This window comes from Anguilla rostrata, chromosome 3 (assembly GCF_018555375.3).
Source record: "Anguilla rostrata isolate EN2019 chromosome 3, ASM1855537v3, whole genome shotgun sequence".
NCBI lineage: Eukaryota > Metazoa > Chordata > Actinopteri > Anguilliformes > Anguillidae > Anguilla > Anguilla rostrata.
In genome coordinates this window covers 31,274,980-31,295,848 of record NC_057935.1, presented here as the reverse complement: position 1 = coordinate 31,295,848, position 20,869 = coordinate 31,274,980, and the positions used below count along the sequence as shown (strand labels likewise).

The following is a 20,869-nucleotide window of genomic DNA, read 5'->3' as shown; positions in this document are numbered from 1 at the left end:
CTACACTATTATAGCAGTTCAAGTACCCGGTAGCCTCCAGCCTCTCTCTCTCTCTCTCACTGGACCATCGGTCTCAACTTTTTCCAGGCAGGTAAGTCATCAAAACGTATGCAACTAGTAACAATTAACAGCTACAATTTTGAGAAATCCTATAGCCTATATGGTTTTATAGCCTATGTCTATTTCTGTCACAACTCGACTGCCAAATTATCCTTGTTGATCATTTTGCTTTCAAATCGCTTGAAGTTACTTTGCAACAGGCAACTCTTTTTCTTTCTCTTGCCAAAAAGATGAATTCATGAATTCTTTATTTTTCACACAAGTATTTGGATCATTTCAACATAACTTATTTTCAAAAGCATGCTAAGATACCCCGCATGGAGCGAAAACGTTTCGGACACTTTCATTCAACAAAAGCTTTTAAATAACATTTACAAAAACGTTAATCTTCGACCGAAGACAATGATCGAAAAACAAGTTCTAAAACTTGTTTTACTGGACATAATACATAGCTACATGGGAGATCAGCTGATGAAACATTAAACTTTTGAAAAGCTCTGGTAGGCGAACAAAGATTGACATTTGAAATCGTATTTACACTTTACAAAAGCAACACCGTCCATTCCGGACAGTCATTGGAATGAGCGATTTTGTTCAGCTATTGGGAACGATCTTCCAAAAAAAGTCATATTCCAATTTTGCACTTTGTTAACATTGTTATTAGAAATATAGACAATAGTCTATTCACTAACAAGACCGTTTCGGTAAGGGTTGTTTTGTCGACTAAATGTTTCTCATGTCTTCTCTCTTGACGTGATCTACAGTCTTCTCGTGCGGTTTGCTCTTTTTGTTCTGATGCGTTTTGACATGTTTGGCCAGATGATCACTCCTCATGAACCTTTTGCAACACTCCGGGCAAACAAAACGCTTTTCTCCTGTATGTGTCCTAAGGTGCCTCTGGAGTTCGTCGGACCGAGTGAAGCTCTTGCCACAAAACAGCCAGTTACATACGAACGGTCTCTCCCCTGAATGCCACCTTAAATGTGCTTTGAGATGGGAAGTTTTTCCATAAACTTTCCCACACCCGGGAATATGACAGACGTGTTGCTTCTTTTTTCCTGGCTCGTCATTGGAGCTGGAAGATTGGCAATTCGGACACCTACATCTCCGACACCTCCGGGCAGTGGCAAGGGGAGACTTCGTGTGAAGGAGGGCAGCTATTTGAGTCTGATATTGGGCAAATTCCGAATGACCCAGGACTAAGCTCCTCTGGAGAGGGAACCTATGCGAAGCAAGTGATGACGGATGATTGACGGGATTTCCTTGTTGAAGGCTCCACCACGGAATGTCCTCTACTGGATTTGGTGACAACTGCCTCGGCTGCTGATGGATAAGGCCAGCGTGTCCAGGAACAAAACTTGTCATTGTAGGCGCAATTGCTGTCGTTGCGTATGTAACAGCGGGCACGTACGTGGGAGGGCAGCTGGATTGTAATGATTGCATGGAACTTGGTAGCATCTTCACTGGGGAGAAGTCGTACGGATATGAAGGCTCGGCTGGCGGGGTCAGAGGGAGTTCGTGGTGAGAATTAAAGGAGGACTGAATGTGTGCAGACAGCTGAGATTTGGGGGACAGCGCCAAAGAGGAATTTGTTGATAAAGCACATTGTGGGTTTCCTTCGTTACTCCAAGGGTGGAAAATTCGCGAAGGAGAACCGAGGGTGGTCTCATATGGGACTTGCAGAAAATCGGATGGATTTGATCCGTGGTAATGTCCAATCCTGTTACAAGTGGCCGCTAGAAGTGCTAGAGGAGAATTCTTGGTCTCCGGCGAGGAGTTTGGAGTACGATCCTGTAGGATTAGAAATGTCACATTAAGTAGCCTACACCGCGAAGTGTAGGCCTACATGAAAAAGGGATGAAATTATCGAATATATCGTTAATGATATTGCAGTTATTTGTGCGATAAAGTATGTTGGAAAGGTATCGATGAATGTAACGTTCGCAGGGGTAACAAAACATTAAAATTATCCTGAAAAAAAGAACTGTGTGCCAGGACATGCGTCTACAGAATATATCAGAAGTGAATTTAGATATGTACAGTAGGTTCGTTTGTATGGTTGCATATTGTTTAAGTGTGTACCAGTCCAATTGATAATGCAAACTAATTTTTGTAAGAAACTAACAAATAACCTTCAGTTATATAATATTAAGATGATAAATGCTCTCATAGCGTATAGAAATTATCAGCAATATTCTTGGGAAAAGCAATGTACAAACCTGGAGAAAAGCCTGGAGTGCATCGTTTCGCAGTACTGCTACTGCTGCCATGGCCAACTTTTTTTTTTGTTTTGAAAAAAAAAACAAAAAAAAAGACTTAAACAATTTCAGAGAAATGTAAAATAACCAAAAGTGTCTTCATGTAGTCGTCTCTCCCTTCTCTCCCTTCTGCGCTCCTTCTTCTCCAGATATCCTTGGACTATCTGAAGAGTGAGGGATCACTTCTTAGAATTTGATAAGGACTTTGGTGGGCCGCCAGCCAGTCAGAAATAAGATTTATTACTTTGAAGTTTGCCGCTGCCCAATCATCAAAGAATAGCGGCTCTTTGAGAAGGGAAAGCAAATCCTTTGAATCCACAAAGCTCCTATGGTGTGTTTGTTGGTCTGGATAAAAGAACTGATTATTAGGGGGATGGGAAGGGAGGAGATAAAGGCGGGACAATTAATGAAGTAATAACTATGTGGGAAATGTATATACACAAATAATTGGATTTTCTTGATCAAAGACCCCCATGCCGCCTGGAGACCCCGGTATTCGGTGCTCTAGTCATCTGATCCCCTTTTTTGTAATTAAGGATTTGTAGCAGAGCCTTATGCAACAATGTGACATTGTTATCTATGGAAATCATCTACTATTTCGCTGCTGGATAATTTAAAGCAACAAGGAGTATTTGGTGAAACAATAAAAAGTGACTCAACATGAAGTTCACCGTTTCGCACTGCGTAAATTTTGTACTGTTATAAGGCTTTGTGCATCTGTCAATATATATAAACAAAACACATATGGAACAGTTCCTGTTGGGCTCATACCGTCTGATGCATATGGAAGAGTGAATATGCAAATTAACACTATTTTTTATTCTGCTTAAGTGTTACAGCCCGAGTTGTGAGCTAACTCTTTTAATGATGCCTTTGATCTAATGACTGTGTACTTTCCCGTCTGTAGTCACCATTAGAGCCATTCAGCTGTAAATCAGATCTTAAAATGAAATACAGCTTTAAGAACAAGTTAATAAGTTCCATTTTACATTAACAATTTTTCCTTTGGTTTGTATTTTTGATTAATTTAAGTAGTTGAATATCGTCAAATATTATTTTCCTATATCACAAACATAACTCACGGAAAGGAAGCGTAAATCCACAAACTTGATTGAGAGACGCTCTATATGTGGACACCTGTCACAGGTCACATTCGGTTAAAAATATTTACTGTTCGAACTTGACGGCTCTGTTATAAAACATGACGCCAAAGCAAAAGCCTGGAGAGGGAGGAGTTCCTTCCTATCTTCAAAAAAGTGGAAACAGTTTTCAAATTATTCGCCTGCTGAACAGCCCTAAACCACACTCCTCCCTCTGGACAACTAAATCTCATCGAATTAAGACGCTGCAGGAAAACAGAATCCTATATATTCACACGCGTACACGTAAAATGTATTTAGTTGGAAACTTTACAGGCGAAGCATGCTTCTTTAACATGACAATCTTATCTACAATTTTAACAAGATATAATACACTTGATAAAACTCCAAACTATTGTTTCTGAGTATTAACCAAAACTTCAAAGTTGACAAAAAACACTAATTCTTAACAATAGTTAGGTTCAATTGTATTACGACTACAGTCTTAAATACCAACACAGATCTTTATCTGGCTTTCCTGTTGAAACAATCGCTGTCCTCTGAAGCCGTTGGAGCTGCAGATTTTAGAGACCGGTTGCTTTGAAGGGATTAGTGTGTCAAGTTCTCTCCCACGGCTCCACACAGAGTCAGGGAGAAGGGGAATTCCTGCAGAGCTACGCGGTCACTAAACTTCAAAATAGATTTTGAAAAATTCTATTTGTGGAAATACGTACCTGCTTTTAATTTCAGTGGCAACTGTAACCAAAACAACGTTCTGTTACAAATTACGCAGTGGCTATATATTCACAAGAACATCCAGGTGATAATTCATGTGACAAGATACAGCTTTTTTCCAATTGTGGAAAGACTCATGCGGAGTTATATGTAGGCTGCAATGAATAAATAGCTTCTATGAGATTATTTGGTATGTCCTGTGTGAAAAATAAGAACACGTTTCTGTAGTATCTGTCAGTTGGGTTAAGGGTAGCACCGGGCAAACACTTTAAGCATCGCCTAACTTAAGTATTGTATCTTACTGAACTTGTGTTTAGTAGTTGTCTATGACCATGAAATGCACTTTTTGTACGTCGCTTTGGATAAAAGCGTCTGCCAAATAAATGTAATGTAATGTAATAGCTAACGCAGTGGTTCCCAAACTCAGTTCTGGAGGTCCCCTGTGTATACTGGATTTTGTTCCAAACCACAGTTACAATCCCATCATTTTAACAAGCTGTTCATTTTTCTAAAGGTTCTTTTTTACAGTGATTATTTAGTCTCTTCAGACACATTATAACATTTCCATGTTCAATCCTACATTTAAAAAAAATCAAACTAATTAACAAAGTGCAGGGTTGGCATGTTATCATTTGCTTTGTCTTTGAATTCTTCATTATCTTCCAGATGGTCAGCTTTAGTGGTCAAGTGTCGACACTTTCATCAATTATGAGCCTATTGATTTACCTCAGTCTTTAATTTTATCAGTTAAAAATAATTAACCTCTTTTTATGCAATTGTTTGCAATATAGCACAATAAACACAATGTGAACGTGGGAATTTTTTTCGGCATGGCATGCATAGCTATTTCTGATATAATGTGGAAAATACCTAATTAAGAATATTTAACAGGTTATTAAAATTCTGGGATTGCAATTACAGTTGGAACAAAAACCAATATACACAAGGCCCCCCGGGATTGAGTTTGAGTACCATTGGCCTAATGAGATTACATTGGTTAAAGTATAATTTTCCCACATTTTGGGTACAGTATCAGTTCTTGCCATCAAGTAAATCCAACACAATGACCAGTTTACGGACAAGGCTGCTGTGCAGCTATAACATTCTGTCAATTTTTGACACATAAAATATAGAACAGTATTTGGTTTATATACTGTGCCTTGCCATGTTAATATATAAATAGGAGCAATGCTTGAGATTCAATTTGCATAGTCTGACACAACACATCCTATCTATTTTGCTGAAGTTTCAGTAACTGTGAAAATAGACAGCCATGAAATGGAAAGGAACACATTTGCATTAAACAGGTAAATTATTTATTACCACAAGACTTCCCAGGAAAAACCTAAATATACACTTCTACAACAATGAAAAAAATGTTTTTATTACGTATGTTTCACATTGTGTCAAATAATAATCTTTTAATTCTTTGCACAAATTCTATTAGCGACATTGTGTTTTTAAACAAAATTAACTGCATAATCCCTTTCACAAACTAACTTTACTTAACTAACCTTTCTGCATAATCTCAGCCATGAACGAACTATAATGTAAACCAGAATTCCTTTATTGTTGGAAACAGGCATGTGGGCCTATTCAAAAATCTCTTCCTTTTCTGGTAGACATAGGCTTCAGAGAACGCAACCTGTAAAACAAGGGTATAATGTAAGGTGACTAAAGTGCATAAAGCAACAAATTGTCAAAAAGTATTGTCTGTGAATATATCTGCTGAGGCTCAACAAGGAAATGGTGATCTCACAACATAAAAAAATAACAAGCCAAAATAAAAATAATTAGACACTGAAATATACATTTCTTCTTACAACCTGTTTAAAAGAAAATTCTCTATGCACACTAAATATATTTTTTGTCACATTTCATGTGAGTCATACTGAACAAAAGTATAAATCAATTTTTAAAATCTGGTTTAAGAATAGAATTACATTGTCCTTCTCCAGGGACAAGTCATTAAATAGTTTATTGTGTTTTAAGAATGAAAAACAATTAACATACAAAACATAAACTTCAATACGTTTCTAAAATTCAATCCACTTATATTAAAATTCTATTCTTTGGGCCAAGAGAAGAGAGAGTGCAGGCTCCACATCTGTCTTGCACTAGAGGAGGCAAGGAAGGAGGGAGAGGAAGAGAGAGAAAAAAGAAAGAGAGAGAGAAAGAGACAGAGAGAGAGACATGCTGGAGGCTACTGGGTACTTGAACTGCTATAATAGTGTCTCGTATGAGAACAACATCTGTGAATTTCCTCAGTGATCTACAACAAAGTATAACTCAGAGCAGTCATTCTGCAGACCTTTGAAGTTACACTCCAGCAGAAAGCTGCCATTGTTCACAGCCCCCAACACAGAAGAACTGAAACTTTGGTCTCACTAATTTTCAATGTTTTCCTGCAACTTGATACTAGTTTTCTAGGCTTCTTTTTTCTTCGTACCTTTGAGGCTGAACGAGACTGCGTATTTAAGATCGGAGAACAATCACTGTGCTGAATTGCCTGGGGTCAACCATGGAGTGGATAGGTCATTTCACCTTAATCCAGTCCACACTGTGCATGGCAGCTGAACCTTTAAAGGCTGAATTTTCCTCCAGCCCTAATAACTATGCAGGTCAAATCCTGCAAAATATGTATTCTTTATGCATAGCTACACTGTATTGTACTACATCAAGCAGAGCATACTGAAAAATACAAAAAATACACTGTAAAACCTCACAGAAACAGTACGGTCCTACTGTTTTGGGAAATATTCATAAACAGACATTGGCATAAGCCAGGGGGCAGAATAATACATTTCAGAATTTTGTTTTTATTTAACAGAACCAATCCCTGATCTTAGCTGTATCTCCATGCAGCATCTTTTTGGTGATTAATGGATCATAACATTTGTGCATTTCTTCGATTTCACGGTTGTGTATGGTGATGCGGTCACACAAAATGGGGCAGACTTATCCTCTTCTTGAGCTCGAAATGTCTATTTGCCATTGTTACTCACTCAGGACAAAGGACTCTTCTCGCTATATAATAGGTCTTTGGGTGGAACAAAGCTCTTGTCATATCAAAGGCTTGTTCCCTGCCAGGATGTGAAATAGAAAGCAAAGAAAGAGACCTTGTCTCTGTTACAGAGCAGAGCAGCAGAGGACACAGTACAGGCTCTGTGAGATCTGCCTGATGCCCTGAAACATGCGCTTCATGATGATGCTTCAGCAACAACTTGTTCTCCAAACTAACACCATTTGATTGCTGAGATGTTAGAAGCAGATTCTTCATTTAAATGTATGCTGGTAAATACAAACAGAAGTATGCTTTTTAGATTTAAATATCAATGCAAGTCCCTGTTTTTAAATATCAATGCAAGCTTATTGTCTTATTTTTTCTGTGATTGTGAATCATTACAGGTCATATCTGTCACAAAGCCTTCTTCATAATTTCATGGCCTCATATCTGGAATACTCTATCTTAATTAGATTATGTTCAAAAACAGCATATTCTTATCTTTACTAATACTACTTGAACACCATTACCAAGACCATCAGGGGAGAAGCCAGATTTGAAACTGCATTTGCAGAAGGCTAACAGAAAAGTTGCATGTCAGGACATGCATTTCTGTGTGTTCATATTGACCTTTTAGTAGCAACATAGCTGGAAATGTTATATTTTATGTCATGTTTAAAATCAGAGTACCAAGTAATCTGAATGATCCAGAGAATACAGTTTCAAATTTTCTGCATGTTTATCTCCGCTTACTGGAAGGCAGTTTTGTAAAGCAATAGGTGACTATTTTCAATTGCCTCTTGGCTATGGTAGAAAGACAGGTTTCTTTTTGTTTTTCATCCTGAAATAAGACCTTGGTTCTTCTCACACTGTTAACCACCCAGCATTTATTCAAAGGCAGCTGGTCTCACCATCTGGGCCAGCGGCACTGAGGCCAAACTAAACAGGTTACACCTTTTGCCATGCCAAGTCTTCCAGCACCCCATCCTGTCCACACACTGCAAGGGGCTAATCATAATTTCACGCTCTGATTTCCACCGATCTACATTCCAACAGCAAAGAGAAACAAGCAAAGTAAATCATGAAATAAATGGTTCTTCTATGGACTCTGTCTTCCAAGTTTTTCTGGTGATATTATTCTTCTCAACCGTACTGCTCATTATTATATGACTTAAGCCGCGTTTCCACCGCAGAAACTATACCCCGGAAGTAGGAACCTTTTGAGGAACTCAGTGCGTTTCCACCGCAGGAACTAGGGTCTAAATTTAGTTCTGGGGGCTTTGTTTTACCCCCCAAAACGTTCCTGCTCGGGGGGTAGTACTTTCCGAAAGTACAGGAACCTTTTGGGTGGAGCTTGCAGCGCTGAACATTTCTGATTGGTCGAGTACTCGTAGCATTTGTGTTGTATTTATTTTCCGCCATTACCCGCCATGTTTGAAAATATGCAGCGGCAAACCAATTTATTTTCATAATAACTTCAAATCAAACTTGTATGTTATGCGGCGCAGTAGCCTACTTTTGGTTATAGCCTGTCAACGTCTTGGAATTATAACGTGTGCTCTTCTGTTCTTTTCTTGCTTTAGTATTCGTTTTATAAAATGCTAAGCATTCGTGCTGGGACAGCATATTACGTAGGCTACCAAAACATTCAAACGGATTAATTCGGTTGCTGAATATTTTCTTCTGGATTTTCTTTGTTAGCCCGTTGTAATTGACTCAAAACGTTTGATACAGTTATGTGAGGTATGCGGTAGTTCTGCATAATTAACATTGGTGATACAGTACAAGCAAACTGGAAATCACCTTCCGTACTTTTTATCCGGGTAAAATAACAGGTTAATTCTAGTAATCTTCCCTTTAGCTTTTTCAGACTGCCGTAATTTTACTCAATTTTACTGCCATTTTTCAATTCCACGAAAAGACCAGGAAGACTATGGACTCATTTATGGTGCATGGTTCGCATCTGGAGGGCACACTTCGCTGCTCGGCTAGCAGTAACTTCGAAGGAAAGCAAACGGTGGCTGTACCACTACTAATTTACATTTTCACGCAAGTCCGAGTTTTCGTTCTATTCTTGTCATTTTGCGATTAGCCTATATGGGATTGACGACGAGAAAGTAATAAAACAGCAAATTGTTTACAACGTGTGCATGTTTTCTGCTGTTAATTAATGTGTTTGAGAGGATATATGAAAATCAATAAATACAAAAGTAACCATATATAGTCATTGTTGGTAACCTGTTGTTATATAAGTGGAATAAACCCCCCCGGGCTGTCCCGGTTATTAGAAAATAATGTAGGCTACTTCGGTGGTAGTATGGGGTTACAGAAGAAATCATATGACAGATGGACCGACGACAACGTCAATGGGCTAATTTGCCTAATCTTCGCGGTACTTTAGACCCCGGTGGAAACGCAGACAACCATTGGCTGAAGGAACCTTTTAGTTCCTGGTAAAGTAGTTCCTGGGACTGAAAGTTCCGGGTAATTTTGGTGGAAACGCGGCTAAAGGTACTATTTTAGAAGTTCATAGTCTTTTATATTCTACCTGTATGTGGTTTGTGCTAATGCAAATTTGGCCAATTCAATTGCGCAAAGAATGGCTGAGCCTCCAACAAACTGCAGGTGTGAGGAAGCTGAAACAAAAGCCACTGTAACCCTAATGGCATCCCCTCATCATTAAAAGCTCTTTGATGTGCACATTCAACATTCCCTCCCGTTCACTCACTCTCCCTTTCAACTAAGTTCTTTGTTAAAGCACTGTTTCTTAAGTGAAGGTTTTCTGCACTTATCATTTCTGGTATCTGTATGACATTTAAAACAGTCTGGTTTCACTTGAGTCAACTGTAAGACTACAAAGTGCATCACAATACCAAGCTTGTGAACTTACTGAAGAACTGCTTTGTTTATATAAAAAAAAAAACCTCAAAATGGGAAGCATCAACAGACATTAAGGACAAGATGACAAAACTAACAAGTGAGAAGACTGTCATTAAGCATCTACACGCAATTGAAAATCAATGTTTCATTGTTGCTGCATGATTTACATACAATGACTAAACTCAATGTTGAAATTCTACAAAGCAACCAAAAATGTGTGTATTTCAAAATCACATTACCTGCATTAAACCAGACTGAGTCTAAAAGGACTGCTACAGAAACAGCACAATTCAAACACTCCCTTTGAACTCCAAGGATATAGAAACAGGACAATGTTAGTCTATTTGTATTTGCTCTTTGAAGTCCAACATCACTTTTAGAAGCAAGCACATTCCAAAAAACCCACATTTTATCATTTGTAAAAGCTGTAGGAAGAACTGGAAAGGATGAAACATACCTTTCACTACAAAAAAGCAGCACATACTTTTTATTAAAATGGGCAGTTTCCAGAGCAAACAGTTTCAAATGATAGGCTTACAATATCTGGTGAGTAATATGAACCATATTAAAAGAATGTTCTTTTGCACCAGATGCAAATGCAATGTGGAAAATTAACAAAGGGGTGTGGGGTTTTATGAAGAGTTAAAGAGAACAGGTGTCAGACCTCTTTTGTTTGCTCATTGTGTAACCAGCACTAAGGAAGTCCTCAGTTGTTTCTCACTAGAGATCAAGGCCACTCCTACACTATGTATGCTCTACAAGCTCATCCTCTGGAGACAGGTACTGAGTCACTCTATTCTGTGAGTGATATTGTACAGTAATCCAGCTCTACCTTATTAACCACCAGTCTTAATGACATATGGAGCCCAACTTCCCTCATGTTCCCCACACAGGTAGTTGATTCTGGAACTTAATTTGGCACAAAGAAACAGGGAATATGGATACAAATTCTGACTGCACCTTATGCCACCAGTGCTTTCTGTTTGTTATTAGTATAGCTGGTGAGCTTAATGGGATTTGCTCTGCATGAAGAAAACAGGGCCAAAACCATCCACGGAGCATGATCACACATAATAGATGCAGTGTACTTTTAAGACATACTCCAGGGTGCTGCGATGACCTATTTTACATTGGACTTTTCTTCTGAGGAAAACATCCTCAGTGCTAGAATAATATACAAGGAATACTTTAATTAATACTGTTTCTGTTGATGTGAGACTTGCTGGAGTGTGGTGGGCATATGCTGAAATCACTATAGGTGCACCTACAGTGCAGCCACTCGTACTTTGGACTTTGGCATTCCAGCATGGTTGTCTCAGTGAGGCCAGCTTTGTTGTATTAAGGGGAACTCCAGCCTGGGGTTTTCTTTTAGTTGTAGAAGAGTAACTGTCTACCTAATTAAAATGAGCTCTCTGTTGTGAGTGCAGATATATAGCCCCAAACTACTGTGCATGCTCCAGGCACCTGCTTTACTATGTACTACAATAGACAGGCACTTACAGTCTATGGGCAGGCATCAGATAATACCAGTCACGGTTAGGCACTCCAACTGAATACAAATTGAGGGGCTGAGCATTACTACTAGGCCTGGAAGTCATTCTTCTTTGAGACAGGCAAACAGTATTTGCTAGCAAGCTAGCCACTAGACAAAAAGATATAGGTTTATGGTTTTTAGTTCAGTTTACTTTTGTGCTTAACTTCTACTGAAAAGAGAATGCTGCTTAGATGTGGTGTGGCAAATTGCAAGGGTTTAACATGACTATGATTTGAATAACTACTATTTATTCAGTTGAGAACCGACTGTGTGTACCGTAGATATGGCATAGTGCCAGCAAGATGCTGGAACCTAGCAATACTTTTGCCAATAACAGATATATATGTTGACAGTATCTATGTCATGACATATTACAGCAGTAGCAAAACATAACTAGCAGTCAGCTAACCCCAACAACTTGGGGTTGTTTCATTAAAATGTGGAATTAAACATGTTAAAGCTTGCTAGCTAGTTAGCAATATAACAATATTACACATTTTAGTTAATTAAAAAAAAAATCAAAAACAATATTCACTGGAAAGAGTTTAGTCAATCAAATTAACCATTTCACTTGCTTACCAGGCCATAGATAAAGCATGTATCATTAATTGGACATGTAGTTCACCATCACGCCTTCTAAAGTTCTGTAATATATGTTAATTTATGTCCAAGACATCCATGACTCTTGCCAATGTTATGCAGTACACAACACACCACAAATAATATTCAGGCCATCTGAGGGCTGTATTGTCATGCTCCACTCCTGTCTATTAGGCCACGGTGCATGTTTTCATGAGTTTTCCATTGAATGACAATTCACGTACTGTATACATGTGATCAGGCACATCTTAAACAGGAAGGCATATTCCCGAAATTGGCCATTGGCCAATTTTATTTGTCATTATTGCGATTGTCTAATTTGGATAAAATTATTACCATCCATTATGACATTACTTTTATTGAGTATTTTTATTGTGTGTTTTTGGTATGCACAATAATCATCTTTCACATTGTAATCTTGATACTTTTATGCATGTTCCTGTGTTTGTAACAGACAGGAGAGTGTATGCGCATTGTGCACCCACCTGTGTAGATACATTACGACCTTAATATTGCGCCCTTAAAATAGAAATTAACTGCAACATGACTTAAAATCAGGTTTGGGTTGGTCATAGTGCAAACGGTTTCAACACACTGACAATGACCAAATCAAATCAATTTTATTTGTATTGTGCTTTTTAAAGAGAACTGTCACAAAGACGCTTTACAGAGTAGCAGAAGAAGAGCAATAAACAGAGCAAAAGAGCAAAACCAGGCCTGAACCCTCAAATAGCAAGCATATGTGGTTACACTCCCAGTGGGGAGAAAAAAATCTTGGGAGGAACCCAGCTATAGAGGGTATGCACATGACGTCACAGCAAGTGGAAGTCACTGCGGTTACACCCACTGAGTGGCAGAAAGAAAGCGTTATCGTTCAGCTTGGATGCCGCAAAAAACAAAAAAAAAAACATCTAAAATGGGAAAGAGCTGTTGTGCGATTGACTGTACAAATAGATTCAACAATAAATCAGAGCTGTCTTTTTACAGACTGCCGAAAGCTAAAGAAAAGCAAAGCAAATGGATCGCTGCAATTTGCAGAAACAACTGGAATCCAGGCACCGAAACGTGGATTTGCGGTTGTTATTTTGTGTCAGGTATGTTGGATTTTTGGGTAAAATCATACCTTAAGTTATGCACTGTATTGACTACTCATTAATTAAATATTTAGCATCTTTCATTTATATTATGTGCAACTGTAAAGTTTTTCTCAGCATTTATTAAAAAACATCCATAATGATGAGCCTTGTGTTCTGCAAACAAACGGGGGATGGTTAGATAGTGTTAGCTAGCCAAGCATATAAATTAAGGTATGATTTTACCCAAAAATACAACATACCTGACACAAAATAACAACCACAAATCCACATTTTGGTGCCTGGATTCCAGTTGTTTCTGCGAATTGCAGCGATCCATTTGCTTCTCTTTTCTTTAGCTTTCGGCAGTCTGTAAAAAGATTTCTTGTTGAATGTCTATGGACCATTGGTTCTTTGGTAAGTTGTAAGGATCACTGTCGAGTCCACCTGCCTTTAATTTAAGCAGATAATCATTTGTTTTACTCCCGGTTTTGCAGTTTCCTCTACTAAAGGTAGCCATGTCGCAGCATGCTTTGCCACTCAGTCCGACTGAGGGGGCGTATTCCAGTGGGAAAGTGACGTCAATGCTCTATAACTAGCCGGCCTGGTGAAAAGTCATGGTAGAATAGAATGTAACAGAAATGTAATTTTAAATGTAATCTATCACAGCAATTGAAATGGGTTGTACAGGTTATTGTTGAGGTAATAAACTAACTGGTATCGTAGAAGTCCAAATTGTGTAATGCAGTATAGTGCAGTTTAGAAGGTCCAGATGATACAACTATGTGGTAGTGAGGTGTGTTTCATTTTAAGACCAACCCACCCACAAGGGCACCACGTCATTTGCTATTTTAACAGCATAGGCGATGGACAGGAATATGAGAACTGCTTCTGTCTGGGAAAATGAGAATTGCATGTCTGAAACAAGCAAAGACACTTGCATTTGGGTTACAGCCACGTTGCCAAGATACAGCCTTAAATTAGTTACGCCTATATCTGTTAAATGAGGTTAATATTGTTTTGTAGCCCCAAGAAAAAAACAAGTATACTTAATTGCATCAATAGTGTACTTGACGTAGTTAAAGACTACAAGTAGATTTTTCATTTCATGTATTTTATTAAAATATGCATAAAATATACTTAATTTTTGCTTACAAAAAAATGTTCACTTGTTGCATGCTTAAATATACAGTATCACTGAGGTTAAGAACTGTTGCCTCACAGGAAAAGAGTAGTTCCAGGGTCAAGTCCTGGCCCAGGTCTCTGCTGCCCCTTTTCCACCAAGGCATTTCGAGGGCCGGTTCGGAGCCGGTGCCTAATCGCGAACCAGTTGTTCCGTTTTCAACAGCAAAAGAACCGGCTCACGGCCAGGAAAACTGGTTCCAAAGCGGCACAAACTCTTGGCTGGTCTAGAACCAAGAACCGCTTACTTCAGGGGCTGGGGGCAGGATTATCGTGACCGACCAAGACCAACTAAAACTTACGATGTTGCTGGGAAAGCGGAGACATATACAGACGTATACAGTGATGTAATGACGTGGCTCTCTAACCCGTGGAAAAGCAAATCGGTTCTTAGAAGGTTCGCAAGTTGAACCAACTGCGAACCGGCACTAGCACCAGCCCAGAACCAGAACTAGGTTCGCGTTGGTGGAAAAGAGGTATGCATGGAGCTTGCGTGTTCTCCCTGGCTCATGTGGGTTTTCTGTGGTTTTCTCCCACATCCAAGGACATGGATTTCAGATTAGATGTACTTCTGCCATTGCCGATGACCAAGGCACTGGCCTCGTGGCCAATGCTTTTTAAAAGTACACCAAAGTGTACTTAAAGAGTATTAGTTTAGGACACCAGAATAAAAGCAAAATGTACATAAGTGTCATCAAATAAATATTACAGTCTAAATCTTTAAAGTGCATTTTAGTTGCGTTCTACCTCAAAGGAAGTACCACCCAAGTACAGTGCCATGAAAAAGTATTTACCCTTTTCCTGATTCTCTCTATTATTGCATATTTGTTACATGACCCGTGGCTTCAAAATTACATTGCAGTTGGGGCCTCAAATTGATCAGGCTCACGTCCCCTTTTTCACCTGTGGCAGCCCGCCGGTGGAGGTCCGGGGGCTGGTCATTGAGAGCCGATACATCAGAGCAAGCTGGCTACACCCACAAGCCTTATTTGGAGTTCTGGCAGCAACGAGAAGCACCTGTATGCCCTTGGTTATCTGAGGGCTCACGTTATAAAAAGGAACCATGGACTTTAATCGTGGCAAAGTACCGAGAGGGAAACGCATTGGTGGAGAGAGTGTTGTTAAAAAGAGAATTGTGATTATCGTTTTGACCTGGACTGAGAACCTGTTTTGTGTATCGACCCCTTTTGTTGTGAGAACCTGAATTGGCTTTGAACTTCTGGATTGCAGAATTTTGGCCATGAGAACAAATTACGGACTTTTTTTTGATTGCCTGATTCCCCTCCCCGCTGTTTGTAAGTTTCCCTAAATAAAATACGATTGCTCCTATCTATCTTTGTTTGTTGTTTCGAACTTGGCTGCGTTGTAACGCCAACATCCCTGTTCCTGCTACATTTGGTGGAGAATGCAGGCAGCGCCTAGCGCTTCAGCCAAAGTTAAATAACGAAACAGATACAGAGAGAACCATGGAGGCAATTATCAAACAACTAGTTGAAGCCAACCTAGCACAGCAGGCTATGCATAGAGAACTGCTCAATGAACAACGCCAGCAGACCGCACTATTACGTGCGGAACTCGATCAGCTGACATCAGCCCAAGCACCCGGAGCTGCTGCTGCACCGGTGTCCTAACCGAAGCCCAGCCTGTTCATCCCGAAGCTGACGGAGAGTGACGACATTAAGGCTTACCTACAAGCCTTTCAGAAGACGGCTGTCAGGGAGGGTCGGACACCAGAGCAATGGGCCAGCCTGATCATTCCATTCCTGTCCGACAGAAAACCTACCAGGATCTGACAGTGGAGCAAGCCAAGCACTACGAGGTGCTCAAGAAGGATATTCTGTGCAGGTATGGATACACCCTGATAAGCAGAGCCCAGAAATTCCATGATTGGACTTATAATCCCGCTCTGTCCTCCAGCTCCCAGATGCACAACCTGATATGGTTAGCAAAGAGCTGGCTAACCGTTGAACCCATTTCCCTGAATCCCATCGAAAGAATCGTAATTAATAAGTTTTACACTCTCTCCCCTATGAGGCCAAAAAACTGGCCAGCCAAGCAAACCCCCAAAGTGCTGATCAGCTTGTGGAGGTGGTGGAAGGGCAACAGATTGCACTGGAAGTCCTGCGCAGCGAACAACAACCCAAAGTCGAACCGTCACCCCGACCCAAGGAAAGGAACGGAGTGGCGAAGTGGCGTGGACCCCCATCAGAGATGACGGTAAACCGCAACCCAGTTTCCCCCAATGCCACCTCCTGGACTTGGACTGCCGGAGGTGTTTTGAGTGTGGTGAACCTGGACACCTTGCCTGGAGCTGCCCTCACCGACTGGAAGACCCTGTGGCTTGATGACGTCATACGGGGCACAAGGAAGCAATCCCTCCCCAGTCACCCCAGTGAAGGCTAATGGAAAAGACACCACCGCCCTTCTTGAGTATGGTAACCCTCGTTCGACCGGATTTCGCATGGTCCCCAAACCTGACCGACACTGTCTCCATAACCTGCATCCATGGTGAAACCAAAGAGTATCCCACCACCAATTGAATCTGCAGACCACTAAGGGGCAAAATGTGGACCGTAAAAAGCGGGTGGGGAAAAATAAAATCGGTAAAAATATATGGGATGGCTAAAAGTAATGGGGAAGACAAGATCTGTGGCTTTCAGGAAGTGGACAACAATGCCTCCAGGGAGCCCCTGTCAGAGTCGGGAAGTGCAGGAGAACCCCAAGATGACGACGAGGGGAGTCTGGTAGATGTGTCCCCCATGGATTGGGAAGAGGAGCCGGAGTCAACCTAGCTAGCGGGCCGGTTCGGAACAGCCTAGCTGGAAGATCCAAACCTACAAAACGCCCTCCAACAAGTTACTGTGGTGGATGGAAAACCAATCGAGGGGGTGAGTAAAATAACTTACCCACACTTTTCAATTAAAAACAAAATGCCCTACCAAGTCATCCTGAAGAATAATGAACCCCTCGGGTTGTTGTTAGTGCCTAGGCCTTTTATGCAGACTCTCCTTCAGCTGGCCCACGCACATGTTCTAGGAGCCCACCTCGGTGTAGAGAAGACGCTGGAGCGGGTGAGAAGTCGCTTCCACTGGACGTGAGTAAAGAGATCTGTGGAAGACTTCTTCCGCAGTTGTCCTGAGTGCCAGCAGGTGGCACCAAAACCTCATTTTCGTAACCTGCTAATACCCCTACCTATTATTTCTACTCCAATCAGCAGAATTGCCATGGACCTGGTCGGGCCACTCCCTAAGAGCAGCCGGGGACATCAATACATTCTGGTGATCCTCGATTACACCACCAGGTACCCGGAGCCAGTTCCCCTGCGCATGATGGCCACAAAGGGGATTGCACGCAAACTATTGTTGTTGTTTTCGAGGGTGGGCATCCCAGAGGAAATACTAACAGATCAGGGAACCCCATTCATGTCTAAAGTAATGAAAGACTTGTGTAAATTAATGAAAATTAACCAACTACGCTCCTCAGTATATCACCCGCAGGCAGACGGACTGATAGAGCGGTTCAATTGAACCTAAAAAACATGCTGAAGAAAGTTATGGAGGCAGATGGGAGGAATTGGGACCAATTGTTACCATTTCTGATGTTTTCCATCCAGGAGGTACCCCAAGCCTCGACGGGATTTTCTCCATTTGAGGTTCTTTACGATAGACAGCCCCGCCGGGGACTACTCGATGTAGCCATAAAGACATGAGAACAGCAGCCTTCTCCCCATCGCATGCTCATGGAACATGTGGATGAGATGAGAACCCGAATGGCCACCCTCTGGCCCCTGGTCTGTGAGTACATGCAGGAAGCCCAGGAGGCCTAGGCTCAAGTATATAACAGAGGTACCCAACAGCGAGAGTTTCAGACGGGGGATAAAGTACTGGTGTTAGTTCCCACATCCAACGCAAATTTATCATGTGAACTTACTAAAGAAATGGAATGCACGCGATGTACTATACACTGTCTCTCCCAAAGTTTCTCTTACAGATACCACTTCCAATGATGTGCTGTTGGGGGAGGAGCTGAGCCCTGCCCAAAAGCAGGAACTGAGGGAGCTGGTCAGCCGTAATCAAGTTGCGTTCTTGGATGAGCCGGGAACTACAGATCCAACACCACATCATCACAGAACTGGCGAGAAAGGTGACATTACGACCATACAGCATACCCGACACAAGGAGAGAAGCAGTAAGAGCCAAGATACAGATGATGTTGGCTGCGAGGATAATTGAAGAGTCCCATAGTGTTGGTGCCCAAACCGGACGGCATTTTCCGGTTCTGTAATGACTTTTGTCAGCTGAATGACATTTCCAAATTTGATGCGTATCCCATGCCCAGGGTAGACAAACTCATTGAACGGCTTGGAACCGTGAGGTTCATCACTACCCTGGATCTAACCAAAGGTTATTGGCAGGTGCCGAGGCCTGGGAGAAAACAGCATTCGCTATGCCCGATGGTCTGTTTCAATACAGGAAATTACCTTTCGGATTACACAGAGCTCCCTCCACCTTCCAGTGACTACTGGACCAGGTTCTTTGGCCCCATCAAGAGTATGTGGCGGCATACCTGGATGACATTGTCATACACGGTAATGACTGGAACACTCAGCTGGACCAGGTAAGTGAAGTCTTACATGCATTAAGGGGGGCGGGGCTCACAGCTAACGCAAAAAATGTGGACTCGGTCTCTAGGAAGCTGAGTACCTGGGATTCACCATCAGGAGAGGCAATGTTAAACCCCAGATGAAAAAGGTGGAAGCAATCTGGAACTGGCCCCGCCCCCTCACAAAGAAGCAAGTACGCACCTTCATCGGACTCACAAGCTACTACAGATGGTTCATCCCTAACTTCGCCACCATAGCCAGCCCCCTAACGGACCTAACCAAGAGCTGGTTGCCTGCTCAGGTACAGTGGAGTGATGAGGCAGAGAAGGCGTTTTTAGGAAATGAAGAATGCGCTATGTTCGAGACCTGTACTAGTGACCCCGGACATCTCAAAAGCATTCATTGTCCAGACTGATGCGTCAGAAACAAGGGTGGGTGCCATCCTGTCACAGTTACAAGAAGGTGAGGAACACCCAGTGCTGTATATTAGCCGTAATTAGCCGTAAATTGTTTACGGCTAATAGCGTGGAATAGCGTTGTCCACCGTGGAAAAGGAGTGCCTGGCGATCAAGTGGGCACTAGAGATGCTAAAGTATTATTTACTAGGATGGCATTTCACCCTTGTCACCGATCATGCCCCGTTAGTGTGGATGTCACGTAACAGAGACAGCAATGCCCGGGTCACTCGGTGGTTCCTTCCCTTGCAACCATATGCTTTCTCTATACTGCACAGGTCCGGTACTGCTCGTGGGAACGCCGATGCCCTCTCCTGGAGGACTGCGCTGTGGTGACGGGCTGCCCCTCCCTCCCGATTGGAGCTGAGGGGGGGGATGTGTGGCAGCCGGCCGGCAGAGGTCCAGGCACTGGTCATTGAGAGCCGATACATCAGAGCATGCTGGCTACGCCCACAAGCCTTATTTGGAGTTCCGGCAGCAACGCGAAGCACCTGTATACCCTTGGTTATCTGAGGGCTCACGTTATAAAAAGGAACTGCGGACTTTAATCGTGGCAAAGTAGCGAGAGGGAAACGTGTTGGTGGAGAGAGTGTTGTTAAAAAGAGAATTGTGATTATCATTTTGACCTGGACTGACTGAGAACCTGTTTTGTGTATCGACCCCTTTTGTTGTGAGAACCTGAATTGGCTTTGAACTTTTGGATTACGGACTTTTGACCACGAGAATGGATTATTTACTTTGTTTTGATTGCCTGATTCCACTCCCTGCTGTTTGTAAGTTTCCCTGAATAAAATACGATTGCTCCTATCTATCTTTGTTTGTTGTTTCATTATCGAACTTGGCTGCATTCCCCAACACCCCTGTTCCTGCTACACACCGTAAAAAAAAAAAAAACGGATTGTTGAAGACAATAAATAACCACTGAATCTTGAAAGGAACACCTTTACGTGTAAAACCAAAGGTAAGATTTTAACAAGAATTCCTCTTGTTCATTTCAGTGTTCAGTGAGCAGTGTTTTTCACAGCTGTACTGGCATACCTTTCGGCTATTGTTGGCTTTATCTTTTTGCTATGACAAAATACAAATTTTTATTGATAAAAGAATGTTTTTATGAATGCCCAGATAGACACTATTGTCCTGTGTGTTGTGGGAGGGGGGTGTAGTTGCAGATGAGCCTGCAGGGAGGGGGTGCTTGGTAAATGGAGGACAGGCGATAGACGACAACGGTGGCACTTAGAAACTCCGTCTTCGACACAGTTGTCATGAATCATCTACTAATAAAGTTAAAACAGAGTTTGTGTTTTCAACTCATAGTTTTGTTGCAGGAGCACTGAATGTCTGAGTTGAACAATCTCATGACCAAAGTCATGGCCACAAGGGGATTGCACCAACAAGTTAAGTCGTTC

The 20,869-nt window shown here is 41.5% G+C and overlaps 2 protein-coding genes across 3 annotated transcripts in view; both read right to left on the bottom strand.

Moving 5' to 3' along the window:
* Nucleotides 1–291: 291 nt before the first annotated feature.
* On the bottom strand, nt 292–3,555 carry sp5a (Sp5 transcription factor a). The gene is made up of 2 exons (XM_064327166.1): nt 2,280–3,555; nt 292–1,851 (listed from the first exon to the last, which is right to left on the bottom strand). Exons 1-2 carry the CDS (start codon nt 2,328–2,330, stop codon nt 784–786), a joined length of 1,119 nt encoding a protein of 372 aa, XP_064183236.1. The 5' UTR covers nt 2,331–3,555; the 3' UTR covers nt 292–783.
* A 1,870-nt stretch (nt 3,556–5,425) lies between these two features.
* Nucleotides 5,426–20,869, bottom strand: part of myo3b (myosin IIIB) — a 346,614-nt gene continuing 331,170 nt past the window's right edge. For both annotated transcript variants that reach the window (XM_064327164.1, XM_064327165.1), the window contains exon 28: nt 5,426–5,777. The gene's annotated coding sequence lies outside the window, so the exon portion shown is untranslated. The remainder of the gene's footprint in view (nt 5,778–20,869) is intronic.